General features: G+C 47.5%; 1 protein-coding gene across 2 annotated transcripts in view; it reads left to right on the forward strand.

Annotated features, from left to right (window-relative positions):
• Nucleotides 1–15,894, forward strand: part of EXOC2 (exocyst complex component 2) — a 99,644-nt gene that overhangs the window by 41,578 nt on the left and 42,172 nt on the right. For both annotated transcript variants that reach the window (XM_068961077.1, XM_068961078.1), the window contains exons 13-20: nt 4,791–4,856; nt 5,030–5,187; nt 5,674–5,795; nt 7,310–7,371; nt 12,796–12,876; nt 13,414–13,473; nt 14,191–14,252; nt 15,693–15,759. In XM_068961077.1, the coding sequence (XP_068817178.1) occupies nt 4,791–4,856; nt 5,030–5,187; nt 5,674–5,795; nt 7,310–7,371; nt 12,796–12,876; nt 13,414–13,473; nt 14,191–14,252; nt 15,693–15,759 (678 nt within the window). The remainder of the gene's footprint in view (nt 1–4,790; nt 4,857–5,029; nt 5,188–5,673; nt 5,796–7,309; nt 7,372–12,795; nt 12,877–13,413; nt 13,474–14,190; nt 14,253–15,692; nt 15,760–15,894) is intronic.

A 15,894-nucleotide genomic window follows, 5' to 3' on the forward strand; every position in this document is an offset into this window, starting at 1 on the left:
GAGAGGGTCCTGTCATGCCATGAGTCAGAACCAGAGACTGGAGTCAGTGTTGGGAAGAGCTCCAGGGTTTTGGTATTTCATTTCATACAAGAAAGCTCTGAAATATTTAGTTACAACTTACTTGAATTTCTTTTCTTGTTGTAAAACTATTTTTGTTTTATTTAGAGTTCATCCGTTAAAAGATTTAGATGGAGTTTCCAACAGTTTAACAAATAGTTCTTCAGACGAGTCACGGCCACGTGAAGCGACTCGTGTGAATCAAAACAGTGCATTCTAACCGTCGGTCTGACCACAGAGCAGTTTTGGTCTGTGTGTACAGGAAAGAGTTAAGGGTTTAGCTAGTGAAATGGTTAATAGTAGGGTAAGATCTCACCTTTAGATATCTTTTAAATATAGTGTATTTTCAGGTGAAAACTTTTAAAGTATCCAAATTTTTAAATATTAGGAGTCAGCATTTTAAAAAGTTGTATAACTCATAGTATGTAAATTAAAATGTTCTTCCTGTTGCAAAATTTTCTTTTTAAAAGCAGGGCAAACTGCACATAATTCAGCATGTTGGAGATATTCAACTCTTTATCAAACAAAAACAATAAGTAACAAATTTTTTTACCGGTTGGAAGAGGAAGGCCTTACAACTGGTTCCCCCACCCACTCACTCCAGCTGCTCACTTCTTTACGTGATTGGAGACGCCCTCGGAGTCTAAACAGCTATTCTGTCCCATCGGCGTCTTCATGCACATACTAGCACCTGTTTGGTGGGCGAGACTGTTGTGAAAAAGTTTAGCCTTAATTTTAGTATGATGTTTTTAACAGTTGATTTTGACTCTTTCCGTTGATTCCAAGCTATTTCACAGGACAAAGGACTTTGAAGTAATCTTCCCATTGGACAGACATTTAGTGCTGTGGCAGATACAACAAAGAAAACGCCGTCCGGCAGTCAGGATACTTAGTTTTATATGGGCACAGCCCTTCCCGGAGACAAACTGCGCCTTCTGCGAGAGTCCCTCCCCTTCCTGTGCAGCACAGCAAGCCAGGCCTTATGGTCAGGGCTCAGGAAAACAAACGACGCCGGCTCTGTTTTCAGCAGGATATGTATGGAGAGAGTGGGTTTATTCCAAGGAGCTGTCTCCCAGGACTGCGGAGTTAATGGCCCAGGGCCCATAGTCAGTGTGCTGGAGGCCCTGTGGTTCCCAGCTGCAGGCCAGCAGACTCCAGACCCAGAAAGCCACCCTTTCACTCTGTTCTGCTCAGGCCATCTGCAGACACCAAGAAGGCAATCTGAAATTCAGATTTGGAAAGGAGATCTTTCTGCGAGGAAAGATTTGGCCTGGAAATGTGAATTTGGAGCTGTGATCTTGTGACTTATAATGAGAAGTATGTATTTGGTCTTCACTTCTGATATTGTGACTTCGTAAGTGTGCAGGCATGTTAGCGAGTGTCTCATCTCCCCGCTGAGGCCAGGCTTGTTGTCCAGAGGACCGGCCGTGGGTTTAGAGGGTAGGAACTTTCAGTGCCACCCCAGAGAGAAGGGCTGAAGGCTGAGTTCAGTCGCCAGGGATCTCGTCAGGTGTGTCTGCACGGTGACGCCTCAGTCGCAGCCCTGGGGATGGGGACACCGCGCCCTTTGCCTCTTGCTCTTCCGGCTGGTCGGGCTCCGCCGTGAGCCCCCCGCTCGCGCCTCACCACGGCTCTGCATCACCTCAGTCGCTTCTCAAGTGTCTTAAAGGGAGAAAAGGATCAACTTCTGTAAATCCTGGTGTACAAAGAATTTTGAGTGTTGCTGGCCAAGAGACTTAGGAATTCACTTGTTGAATTATTATCTTGATTTTTCGTTCTTTCAAAAAAAGCATCACTACAAAGAAAAAAACTTTAAAAGTTGCACAAGAAGTGAGAGTTACTGCCAGAGAGGGGTGTGTGTCTGTGTGGGCTGGCCTTGTCCATCAGGGTGTCTGCCTCTTGGTGAAAACACCAGCGTCCTTATCCTTGTCTTCCTCCTTTGGGTCAAAAGTGTTGACCATGTAGATGGCTCTCCACAGTTTCTCTAGCTTATACCTAAAAAAAAAATGACATTACCTGAAGTATTTTAAAACTACCTTGGTGTCAGTATCATAGTCATTTATAATGCATTATTCCACCTAAATACACCACTGTTTTCCCTTTTCACGTTATGGTGGTGAGTTTTTTATATTATGCCATTTCATGATGACTTGTTCCTTTGGAAAGTGTCCTAAGTTTGTCCTGCTAGGACATTCTATAGAATAATATTGGGTTGTAAGAAAATTTGATAATAAAAAGTTAACTGTAATCCAGTTGAAGAGATTTCTCTCTTAATCAGTGTAAAGTGGTCTTCTACACACTGCTCTAAGGAGAAAGAGAAATCAGAGGGAAACATGATTCTACAGTCAGTTCTAGAATACATTCCCTCCAAACTGGACTAAAATCCCTGGAAGAAGAGTGCTGATGTGTAATTAAAAAAAAAAAATAAAACACCACCATTCATGCTTATAGTCTCGAATACTTCAGGGGAGTGTGGGGGCAGGGTTTCCCACGTGGTGCATTTGTAAAGAGCCCGCCTGCCAGTGCAGGAGGTACCAGAGATGCAGGTTCAATCCCTGGGTCAGGAAGGTCCCCTGGAGGAGGGCATGGCAACCCACTCCAGTGTTCTTGCCTGGATATCCCACGGACAGAGGAGCCTCGTAGGGCAACAGTCCATGGGGTCACAAAGAGTTGGACACCACTGAGCACACACATATTGAGGGAGGGGGGCGGTGGACTGGGGCCCCGCAGATGGCCGGACCCACCCGGAGCTGCTCCTGCTCCCGCTTCTCTTCCAGCCCGGGAAGCGGCTCTGGAGCGCCGTCGTGGGCCCCATGCCTGTAGGTCCGACCGTAGAAAGTCGCAGATGAGAACGGCATGTGACATGCACCTACAGAAAGGATAGCTTCAGCCTCGTACTTAGGGCTACTTTCAGGAATTGTACTTAAAGCTTTTAGAAAGATAAATAGCTTCTTGTTGAAATGAGGGTTTTCTAATTCAGTTCAGTTCAGTCGCTCAGTCGTGTCCGACTCTTTGCGACCCCATGAATCGCAGCATGCCAGGCCTCCCTGTCCATCACCAAATCCCAGAGTTCACTCAGACTCGCATCCATCGAGTCCGTGATGTCATCCAGTCATCTCATCCTCTGTCGTCCCCTTCTCCTCCTGCCCCCAATCCCTCCCAGCATCAGGGTCTTTCCCAATGAGTCAACTCTTCGCATGAGGTGTCCGAAGTACTGAAGTTTCAGCTTTAGCATCATTCCTTCCAAGGAAATCCCAGGGTTGATCTCCTTCAGAATGGATTGGTTGGATCTCCTTGCAGTCCAAGGGACTCTCGAGTCTTCTCCAACACCACAGTTCTAAAGCATCAATTCTTCAGCGCTCAGCCTTCTTCACAGTCCAACTCTCGCATCCATACATGACCACAGGAAAAACCATAGCTTTGACTAGACGGACCTTAGTTGTCAAAGTAATGTCGCTGCTTTTGAATATGCTATGTAGGTTGTTGATAACTTTTCTTCCAGGGAGTAAGCGTCTATTAATTTTATGGCTGCAGTCACCATCTGCAGTGATTTTGGAGCCCCCCAAAAATAAAGTCTGACACTGTTTCCCCTGTCTCCCCATCTATTTCCCATGAAGTGATGGGACCAGATGCCATGATCTTTGTTTTCTGAATATTGAGCTTTAAGCCAACTTTTTCACTCTCTTTCACTTTCATCAAGAGGCTCTTTAGTTCCTCTTCACTTTCTGCCATAACGGTGGTATCATCTGCATATCTGAGGTTATTGATCTTGCTCCCCGCAATCTTGATTCCAGCTTGTGTTTCTTCCAGCCCAGCATTTGTCAGGATGTACTCTGCATATCAGTTAAATAAGCCGGGTGACAATATACAGCCTTGACGCACTCCTTTTCCTATTTGGAACCAGTCTATTGTTCCATGTCCAGTTCTAACTGTTGCTTCCTGACCTGCATACAGGTTTCTCAAGAGGCAAGTCAGGTGGTCTGGTTTTCCCATCTCTTTCAGAATTTTCCACAGTTTATTGTGATCCACACAGTCAAAGGCTTTGGCATAGTCAATAAAGCAGAAATAGATATTTTTCTGGAACTCTCTTGCTTTTTCCAAGATCCAGCGGATGTTGGCAATTTGATCTCTGGTTCCTCTGTCTTTTCTAAAACCAGCTTGAACATCTGGAAGTTCACGGTTCACGTATTGCTGAAGCCTGGCTTGGAGAATTTTGAGCATTACTTTACTAGCATGTGAGATGAGTGCAATTGTGCGGTAGTGTGAGCATTCTTTGGCATTGCCTTTCTTAGGGATTGGAATGAAAACAGCTTTTCCAGTCCTGTGGCCACTGCTGAGTTTTCCAAATTTGTTGGCATATTGAGTGCAGCACTTTCACAGCATCATCTTTCAGGATTCGAAATAGCTCTACTGGAATTCCATCACCTCCACTAGGTTTGTTCATAGTGATGCTTTCTAAGGCCCACTTGACTTCACATTCCAGGATGCCTGGCTCTAGGTGAGTGATCACACCATCGTGATTATCTGGGTCGTGAAGATCTTTTTTGTACAGTTCTTCTGTGTATTCTTGCCATTAATCAGAGACTGAGACTACCACTTATACATTCCTTTTAATCAAGTTATAACCATATTTCATATTCTCCTTACATATAACAGCTAAGCTTTCTTATTTTATGAATTATTTCTAGAGACAACTAATAAGTTTTTTGTTTTTTATTATTTTCATTTTTCAGACCGCTGAGAAGTCAGGCCACATTGAGAGATCAAAGAATGTAAGGCAAAGACAAAATGATTTCAAGGTAAGTAAGGATAAGTGTGTAGACTCTTTCTTGGGGTAGGGTCTTCTCAAACAAAGTTACTGGAAGGCCTGATCCCCATTCAAGACATTTGTCTTGTGCAGGCTGACAAATGTGATTGATTCAGGCAAGTTTGATGCCTTCTAATGCAGTTCTGCTTGTTCATCAATGTGTAGAAAATGATCCAGGAAGTCATGCAGTGTCTGGTGAAGCTGGTCCGTGGGGCCCTGCTCCCACTCGGCGCGGCGGAGGGCGGCGGGCGGCAGCACGGAGGCTGGGAGGGGAAGGCTGAGCTCCCTGGACAGTGGCTGGCCCACGTCATCCAGACCCTCAGGTAAACGTGGGTGCGTTCTCGAGAGGAGGGGCAAATATTTTTGTCTTTTTAGGGGAGAAAAAGACACACTCAGCAAAGAATTTTGCTCTGCCCTTTTGTGTCCACTGTTTGCTGTGTGTTGTCTGGTGACCCAGCTCCTGAGCCTCCCCGGCGCTCGGGCCTGATGTTTTGTGTCCACTGTTTGCTGTGTGTCGTCTGGTGACCCAGCTCCTGAGCCTCCCCGGCGCTCGGGCCTGATGTTTTGTGTCCACTTGTTTGCTGCGTGTCGTCTGGTGACCCAGCTCCTGAGCCTCCCGGGTGCTCAGGCCTGATGAGAGTGTTCTTTGTTGCTGTTCAATCAGAGTCACTGTGGCGTTACAGCCCTTGTCTTCAGCATACAGCAGAAGCCCGTCAGCGCCGCCGTGAAGCGTGGTGGGACGCAGAATGATGCTGGGAACCACTCCAGGCCCCTGTGCTCAGCTTCGTCTCGCTGTGTTTGTCCCACAGGCTGACGTATGACTCGCTGGCCGCCCTTGAGATCCCTAGTGACCTGCTGCAGACCATCCAGGACCTCGTCTTGGACCTCCGAGTGCGCTGCGTGGTGGTCACGCTGCAGCACACAGCCGAAGGTACGTCGGGAACACTGACGGCATTGGCTCAGCAGCAGCTATGCACACGCCACCTCTTTCCAGTTCCCAAACCCTCAGAAACAAGAAGGGAGCTCTTGTGCAAATGTGAATATTTCATATTATCTGTTGCTGTTCAATGTGGTTTTTTTTTTTCTTTCAAATCCTGTTTACTTTGAGATGCCAGGCCATGAAGAAATTAAATGGATACTCTTGAAAAATACTTAAGGATGTAAGACCATCCTTATGGAAAATGTCAAGTGGAAAAAGTAGACTATAAAATGCGTATAAAGTATGATCTTAATTTGGAAAATATACATGTCTATTTAAAATTAAAAAAATTTTTGATTTAGAAACATCAGCATTAAGTCAGAAGAAGGACTTAAGTTTCTCTTTGCAGCAGAAGTTACAGGTGATGCTCATTTTCTTAATACTTTTAGAGTTTTCAGGGTTTTTGCATATATAAGAAGAAGATTATGGAGCAGCCTTTTGGGTGTGACGTGTTTCAGAAACAGTTGAGAACATTGTTAGGAACGGTGCAGGCCGCTAGTGTCTTCCTTGGGACTTTGTCGTAGCCCGGCCATGTCTGCGTGACACTGGCCCCTGCCCTGGTGAGGGGCTGCGCCCTCAAGTGTGCCCAGATCTGTTTCTTCTGCTGTGGGCATCACGCTGTTGTTCTAGGGAGCGTGCAGGACGGACAGTCCACGCTAGCTATTAGAAAATTGTGTCATAGGCCGGCTGGTCTGCCCCCGGCCCAGCTGAGGGGCCGCGCCCAGGTCTGTCCCTCCCGCCGTGGGCACCACGCTGTTGTTCTAGGGGCGTGCAGGACAGACAGTTCACGCTGGCTATTAGAAAATTATGTCATAGGCCGGCTGGTCTGCCCCTGGCCCAGCTGAGGGGCTGAGCCCAGGTCTGTTCCTCCCGCCGTGGGCACCACGCTGTTGTTGTTGGGAATGTGCAGAACAGAGAGAGTCCACACTGGTTATTAGAAATCTCGGGGGAAATGCCTTGTGTCTTATACTGAACCTGTTGAATATTATCAGGAGTGCTGAGTAAGTGTGAAGTTGTCAGTGAACCTGGCCTGGCATTTTTCAGACAGTTTTATTTACATTAATGTTTTAATAGAAAAATCCAGTGAGTAACACACATTTAAATCCTTGAGTCTTCCAGAATTAGGTGTGTTAGTCATTCAGTTGTGTCCGACTCTTCGTGACCCCATGGGCTGTAGCCCACCAGGCCCCTCTGTCCGTGGAATTTTCCAGGCACGAATGCTAGAGTGGGTAGCCATTTCCTTCTCCAGGGGATCTTCCCAACTCAGGGGTCGCAGCCGGGTCTCCTGCACTGGCAGGGGAGTCTTTACTGTCTGAGCCACCAAGGAGGCCTATCCCTGTTTTCACTAATTTTTTGCGAACTTATATAAAACAATTAAAAACCATAACCTTTATGGATTTTTATGTCTCTGAAGTTCAGTGAAAGAACTGTAGTAAGATGTGCTTGTGTGCTTGTCTTCCCTGTAGACATAAAGAGGTTGGCTGAAAAGGAGGACTGGGTTGTCGACAGCGAAGGCCTGACGTCTCTAGTAAGTTTAAATTCCTCTAGATGATTAGTCATTAGTGTCTGTTACGTTCAGAATAATTGATTGATTATGATGATAATAAGTGATGCACTATTGCAACCCTAAAAATTTTCTGGAAATGGAAAAGCAAATTTCTTAAAGTTTTCCTTCTCATAGTCATTTTTGGTTAACACTAACCACATATGCTTGCTGCTGCTGCTAAGTCACTTCAGTCGTGCCCAACTCTGTGAGACCCTGTAGACGGCAGCCCACCAGGCTTCCCCGTCCCTGGGATTCTCCAGGCAAGAACACTGGAGTGGGTTGCCATTTCCTTCTCCAATGCATGAAAGTGAAAGGTGAAAGTGAAGTCGCTCAGTCGTGTCCGACTCTTAGCGACCCCATGGACTGTAGCCTACCAGGCTCCTCTGACCATGGGATTTTCCAGGCAAGAGTACTGGAGTGGGGTGCCATTGCCTTCTCCGAACCACATATGCTTAAAAATTAGTGGAACAGTGGACCGCCTCTAGAGTGGTCAGTCTTCATCCTGTAACTCCTGTTTGCTTGTGTTAACATTTTTCAATGTAATGCTAAGCCTTCCAACAACTTGAATTTTTCAGAACAGCAGGATACAAAAAAACAAAATGTTGTTGCTGGACCCTAAGGCAGAACAGAGGGCAGTAAGCATTTCTCCAGATGCACACAGAGGTGAGGTGGGCAGTTAGAGCCGCAGCCTCTCACTCTAGCGCTGTCATCTTCCCAGATGGGATTTTGAGGTTTTCCAGAGTCCCCTTGAAATTAAGGTCAGGGATCGTGAGTTTTGTGTTTTCAAGTCTGTTTCATGGATCCCACAACAGCCCTATAGGTGGGTTTTCAGTTCAGTTCAGTCGCTCAGTCGTGTCCGACTCTTTGTGACCCCATGAATCGCAGCACGCCAGGCCTCCCTGTCCATCACCAACTCCCAGAGTTCACTCAAACTCACGTCCATCGAGTCCGTGATGCCATCCAGCCATCTCATCCTCGGTCGTCCCCTTCTCCTCCTGTCCCCAATCCCTCCCAGCATCAGAGTCTTTCCCAATGAGTCAACTCTTCGCATGAGGTGGCCAAAGTACTGAAGTTTCAGCTTTAGCATCACTCCTTCCAAAGAAATCCCAGGGCTGATCTCCTTCAAAATGGACTAGTTGGATCTCCTTGTAGTCCAAGGGACTCTCAAGAGTCTTCTCCAACATCACAGCTCAAAAGCATCAATTCTTCGACGCTCGGCTTTCTTCACAGTCCAACTCTCACATCCATACATGACCACTGGAAAAACCATAGCCTTGACTAGACGGACCTTTGTTGGCAAAGTAATGTCTCTGCTTTTGAATATACTGTCTAGGCTGGTCATAACTTTTCTTCCAAGGAGTAAGCGTCTTTTAATTTCATGGCTGCAGTCACCATCTGCAGTGATTTTGGAGTCCAAAAAATAAAGTCTGCCACTGTTTCCATTGTTTCCTCATCTATTTCGCATGTAGTGATGGGACCGGATGCCATGATCTTAGTTTTCTGAATGTTGAGCTTTAAGCCACCTTGTTCGCACTCATCTTTCACTTTCATCAAGAGGCTCTTTAGCTCCTCTTCACTGTCTGCCATGAGGGTGGTGTCATCTGCATATCTGAGGTGATCAATGTTTCTTCTCCCGGCAATCTTGATTCCAGCTTGTGCTTCTTCCAGCCCAGCGTTTCTCAGGTGGGTGTTTGGCAAGGTTGAACATGCAGTGGCTTAGACAAGGGCTGTGTCCTTTTTCTCTCCCACTGAAGAGGTGGGTACTGGTGTGGCAGCTGTAGCGCAGTGCAGGCAGGGTCCAGGGCCCCTCTGATCCCTGGTTTGTGGGCCTTAGTGTGGCTTCTTTCTCAGGATACCTCATGGTCACAGGATGGCAACTGCAAATCCAGCCATCACATCAGGCCTTATTCCTGTCCACAGGGAAGTCCAGCATTTTCCCAGGAGCCACAGCTGACAGCTCTGTTTACATCTGATTGGCCAGAATTTATCCACGTGCCCACTACTATCTACAACAGATGCTGGGGAAAATATCTAGTTTTTCAGCCGAGCACATTGCTTGTCCAGTAACTTGTCTTGCCTTAGGGGACAGGGACGCTAGAATAAAATGGTCTGCCTTGCCCACACTTACAGGGTGGTGGGGCTGAGCTTGTTGAGGAGCAGCCGTCCCCAGTAACGTTTCTTCACGTCCTTGAATTTTTTTGTGTGCATGTCCACAGTCTTTCTCTGACAGGTGGGGAATTTTGACAAGTTGAAATTCTTTCCTTCTTTTCAAGATTCTCTTTTAAGTTAATACAAAGATATGCAAGTGTGTGTGTGGAATACCACACGCTTCTGAATTTTTTTAAATTAAATCATGCTGAAATTATAACTTTGTTACAATTATATTTTAAAGGATTTTTAAAAATTTCTGTTTTATATAGTTTATTTTTCACATATTTGTGTTTAAATACAAACTCTCCTATAACTAAATATTTAGGAGGAGGCGGTATGGAACCGCGCTGTACCATTCAAACTGCATGCAGCCACTTGGCACCTAGCTTCAGACTCAAAACTCAAACCAGACTCAAAACAACTCAAAAAAATCTCAACTTTGTACGTTGCCTACGTGTTGAAATAATACTTTGAAATACTGCATGTTATAAATTAAAATTTCTTTCACTTTCCGGATTGTGGTTCCTGGAAACTAAAACATCTCACGCACAGCGTGCGTCTGGCTGGCACTGAGCTTGTGTCGGGCGTGGTGAGCAGGCGGCACTGCGTGGCTTGAGCGTCTGACCTGGCTCTCCTCAGCTGTCTCAGTACGGTGCATCTTCCGAAGCTACTTAACCTCTCTGCCTCTAGTTAAAGAAGCAGCAGAACCTTTGTTCACTGTATTGTTGGTTAGAATTAAACAAGATGCTGTAGAAAAAAGCTGTAAAAAGCTTTACACATATACAGAGGACTTTAATTTGTTACCACTGTAATAAAAGTACCCTACATTTACATGAAGCCTTACTGTTATCAAAGTTCTTCCTATACTCCTGTCCTCCCTAGTTATCACAGTGAGCCTGGTTGGCAGGCCACAGACACATCACCGGACCAGCCCCCCTGAATACCTGCCGGGAATGACACAAGCCAGGCAGAGCAGGTAGCGCCGGCCTGGCCCTGGGTCTTGGTGCCGGCTTCAGATCATCTTGTACAAAGAAGAAGATGTATGTTCATTTTGAGAAAACACAGCATCTGCTTTCAGGGATTTATGTTCATTTAAAAAAAAAAAAGTCTGACAGAAATCGAACAAGTTAGTCATAAAGAAGGGATTGACTTCAGGTGCTTCTGCCGGTTGGTGTCCCTCGCACACACGTGTAGTGTGTGTGGTGGGTGCACGTCTGGGTCCACAGTGTGTGCAGAGATGGCCACGCCTGAGGTTGTTTGTAGACGATGAATCCCCTGGAAGGTCCTCTGAGATGGTTACTGTAGAGACTTGTTTCTACTCAAGTTAAACTATAATGTGGTGAGAAACTGTAACCGTAGAATCATTGATTCATGTCTCATGACACATGAGCCAGAGGCCTAAACCACTCACGGTGATTTGGCGCCAGCCAGCGTACCTCATGACCGTTGTTGAAGAAGCGTGCTCACCGCATCAGCCTGCTGGAGCCGGGCGGCTGTCAGCCCCGGGCACAGACTTGCGGGACGAGGGATGAATCCAGGCTTGGAGCCACATACAGGGCCCCAGTCATGAGTGCTGGCCTGGAGTGCATCTGGGGTTCTCAGGTTTGAACAGAGAGTCAGTGGTTTCAAAGGTTGTTAGATGCAGGACTTTGTCGTCTTAGCATTTGGTAGTACTGATCCCGTTTGTGTGACATGAGGCTGTTTTGCTTTTCCTGTGAGTCCTTATCAAGTTAAGAAAATGCAGACAAGCTTTGCCCCATGCCTGTGCCTGAAACACTCGCTGGAGAGCATCCTGTTTTCTACAAGTGCTGAAAATGTTTTCTGCCTTCTTTCAGTTTGGATAATTCTGAGAATTCTCTTCTTTCAGAATAACTGGAATGATATCACGACAAGTTACAATGTGCTGACTTGGCCGATGCCCTGGCACAATGCAGACACGGCGCCTCTTCTTTCTTTTCATAAAAAAAGCAGCCACCGCCGTGTAGACTCACCTGTCCCTGGGCCTTCTGGCCCCGGGGCTCTCTGCTCGCTTTCTGACCCGAACCCTGACCCTAGTGCAGGAAAGCAAGATGGCCACACAGGGAAGCAACACCCAGCTGCCCGCCGTTGACATTCGGGGTTGGACTCCCGAGTGTTCCTGTGCTAACATCTCAGATCTTCCTGCCTTCTGGGGCAGGTAGGCAGGCTCATCTGGTCTGATCTAAGAGGCTTTCCATTCCTTAAATGCTTGGTGCGGGCGGCATTCCATTCGGCGTCCCCCCGAACCTTCTTTTTCTCACTTGGACTTCGGCGTGTTCTCTCTGGTGCCCTCTGGCGGCTCCACAGTGCAGTATTAAAATGACATCAAGTCGAGGTGCTGTTAGCTTTTCTTAGGCCTGGATTCCTTCTTGTGAGAAAGTATAAACTTGTGTTTCTTTGGTTTGTATACAATGTCTCCCCCTAAGTTGTTAATAACAAGCATGTTATGGAGGAGAGTTCTGCCTGCAGGTTCTGCATGGGGCGGTCCACACAGGCTCTGCCACCTCCCATGGGCCCCTCGACTCTGTCCATGGGGACCGGCCCTGTCCTTCAGGTCTCGCTGTCCCAGGGGCTTCTCCTGCCGAGACAGACCCCTCTGTTTGTCTTCCTGAGGGCCCAGTGCTCCTCTCCATTGCATCTGCTCTACTTTGGAATCCACTGTTTTGTTTCTGTGCCTTTTTTTGTAAAAAGTGACAGTTTTGATTCCACTCCAGAATGTACAGGTAACAAGAATGCGTGCTGCTGTCCCCTGAAATGGACTTGCATAGAGGGAACCCGTAGGAGCAGCTGGGGCTTGTGCAGACTCATCTCAAATGAGATATTTTCAAGTTTCATTTTCTGACTTGATGGACACAGAAGGAGACTGTGGAGAGGGTTCTGAATGGCAGGTGCCAGCCCTCCTCCGGTCATGGTTGCCAGCACCTCGTGTTGATGGGTCCAGAGACGAGCGAGGCCCGGGGCGCACGCTTCTCCCAGAGTGTGTCACGGCTGTGCTTCATCCTGGCCCCTGCCCTCTTCCAGAAGAGACTGCGGGGGAAGGGTTCTCGCTTTACCTGGTTTGTGTTCTAGCTGAGTTAGACGTCCTCTCCCCTGCTGGGGCCACTGTCTGCCGACACCCGGTGTAGACTGTGCCGGCCCGGGCAGCAGGGACGCCGCATGGGGCCCTGCCCTCCCCGCGCGCCTGGGGAGCCGGGTGTGGGGGCTGCACGCCCAGGCCCATCTGCTCTGTCTCCGCAGCCCTGCCAGTTCGAGCGCTGTGTGCTGCTGTCCCTGCAGTCGCTGCGTGGTGTCCTGGAGTGCAAGCCCGGAGAGGCCAGCGTGAGTGTCGGGGGGCAGCTCCCGGGCAGGGGGCGCCCAGCGCATGGGTGTGGGTCAGTGCGGAGCCAGAATCCTGGAGTGCAAGCCCGGAGAGGCCAGTGTGAGTGTCGGGGGGCGGCTCCCGGGCAGGGGGCGCCCAGCACACGGGCGTGGGTCAGTGCGGAGCCAGAATCCTGGAGTGCAAGCCCGGAGAGGCCAGTGTGAGTGTCGGGGGGCGGCTCCTGGGCAGGGGGCGCCCAGCACACGGGTGTGGGTCAGTGCAGAGCCAGAATCCTGGAGTGCAAGCCCGGGGAGGCCAGCGTGAGTGTCGGGGGGCGGCTCCCGGGCAGGGGGCGCCCAGCACACGGGCGTGGGTCAGTGCGGAGCCAGAACTGCCGCCCTGTCGCTCGGCTGGAGGCTGTCTGTCTATCTGCGTCCCCTTTCAGGATCGGGTTGTCCACCCTGGATGCCCTCGTCCACGTGTTCACTGTTCACATCAAGCTCCATGAACAAAAGGTTTTCTTAGCTAAGTACAAAAATTCTCATTCCTCCTTACAGGTCTTCCAGCACCCTAAAACCCAGGAAGAGGTTTGCCAGCTGAGCATCAATATCATGCAGGTACTTGGTGGAAGCAGTCGAGACCCGAGGCAGTGCAGACCGTCGGTCTCCCTCCTGTTTATAATCAGTGTAGAGCAGATGCTGACAGTTACGTGTGTCCTTTTCATTTTGTGTGAGTCCATCATAGTTTATGGTAGGTAAGTTCAAGGCAAGAGTAGTTGCAGCTTGCTTAGCAGTACCTCCCCCAGTGACTCAGTGTTGTTATGCTGCCCTTCTGTGTTCTCGTGGGACTTTGTGTGTGTACATGTGTGTACATGTATGTGTCTGTGTACATGTATGTGTATATATGTCTCTGCTGGAGCACAGATTAAATGGCATGACAGTGATTTACATTTTATCTAGAGCCCCAAGTTCTTTGGGGCCAGTGCCTTGTGGGCACATACACACAGCTGAACACGTGAGTGAGTGAGAGGAGGGAAAGAAAATATAGTCAAGAACTTAACAGTGGGATCGAAACATAGGTGCTGTACGCTTTTTTAATCACTCAGCGTTATACACGGGGACACGTGCCCCCAGTGCTCATGTTCTTCTATGTGCGTGTGCAGATATGCTGTGTATGTGGGATGCAGCTTACCCCTAACAAGGCCCACATATATATATAGACCACGTGCAGGAGATACACTGTATTTCTGGTTATTTATGGAAAATTATCTTTGCTGTCCAAACAGATGAGCCTCTGAGGGTTCCTGTCACTGAAATGTCCCATTTTTGGCCTAGGGTTTCCTGTACTGCCTGGAGCAGCTGAGCACCAAGCCTGACGCCGATGTAGACACTGCGCAGTAAGTAGGGCCGCGATCAGCCTCGCCGGGGCGTCTGTGCCGACTGAAAACACAGCCTCCTGCGCTGTGTTTGGTCTTGCATCCTGAGACTTAGCAATAAGAGAGCGAGTGTTCATGGGAATCACACGTTTCTATATTTGGCCTGGACCCTTTCCACAGTTTCCTCATCTTCTGGACTTGTCTCAGCTTTACTAGAGGCCCTGTGAGCAAACTGAGTACACGGTTAGCTCCCTAGCTATCCAGAGAAGCAGAGTTTTAATAATAGGGTGAAAATGCACCTCCTCGTTGTTGGCAGCCACGTGGTTCTGTGTCGGGTGTTGGCCCAGCTGCTGCTAGAGGCCCGCAGTGTGGGTGGGGTGATGTTCTGGCCCGCTCAGTTACCTGCGTCCTGATGCTTGAGATCCGAGAGAGCGTTCTGTCATTATGCTGCTCTCTGGGGTTGTTGAAACTTCGTCTTTCTGAATATTTGGCACATGGGACTTGCTGTACCTGAAGTTTCTGCTTGCACACAAATAATACTGAGATAAATGCCTCTTAATTAAAGCTGTAATCTGACAGCTGGAGATTTTCCCATATTTGCCTGGTTTTGCCTCTCACTATATGAGACATTGAATCCTCTGAGGCCTAATAAGGTTCCAGTTCTGGTTTGTCTTTGATTTTTTAGGTTTAGCGTAATCGTTTACCAGGAATTCATATTGTTAGCAGTTTCCTGATATTTTTGGTTAAGTCTTGTTTTGCTACGATTTCTGTTCCACATGTCACTGAATTCTAGTAGTGAAGGTGTTTCTGAGCCTTTTCTGCTCTATTTACTCACAGATGTTTCCTAGCAGTTTATATTGTTTTAATTCTCATTATTTTAACTCTTTTTCAGATTGCTTTTATTGCTTTTTCTATTTTAAAATATTATTTGATATCTTTTTCATCTTCCATATGAATTCTGAAATCAGATGGTTAGATTTAAAGAAAGAGATCCTGCCGAGGTGTTACTTGTCACCTCCCGTGTCTGTAAATTTACTGGTAGCTCTTGGGTGTCTCTTCCCCTGCAGTTCTGTGTATCTGGTCACTTGTGGGTTAGTAACTAGTTTCCTGACTCAGCTGTCCTGTTAGTCATTTACTGTGAACATGAGCTTGAACAAGTTCCCTCTAGATTGTGATGGGCAAAAACATTTCGATTATGAGAGTCTATACCTAGAAATTAAACTATTGGGAAGACCCCACAAACACATTCTATATGGCCCACGTTAACAGATAGTTCTCAGTTTCTACTTTGAGCTGTTAGGTGTTAAAACAGAAAGTTATATGATTTTTGACCAAAAGATTCTAAAGTCAAATTTACACAGATCTTATAGAGTTTTTACTGAGGCATAATTGACATATCGTATCAATGGTTGATTTTAGTGCTTCAACTATAACTGTTCTCTTCCTTACTTCTCTATTCAGTCTCTCCGTTGACGTTTCTTCTCCTGATTTGTTTGGAAGTGTCCATGAAGACTTCGGTCTGACTTCTGTAAGTGAGATTGTAAAGAGATGGTAGATAGAAAGTGAAGCATGTCGTTGGAAACTGCACAGTGGCTGCTCATAGCTCCGCCTGAGCGTCCGTTGTGGCCGCGCTATTCCTGTGGCATGCTGCCCTTACTTCGGT

Source organism: Capricornis sumatraensis, chromosome 22, assembly GCF_032405125.1.
Source record: "Capricornis sumatraensis isolate serow.1 chromosome 22, serow.2, whole genome shotgun sequence".
Taxonomy (NCBI): Eukaryota; Metazoa; Chordata; class Mammalia; order Artiodactyla; family Bovidae; genus Capricornis; species Capricornis sumatraensis.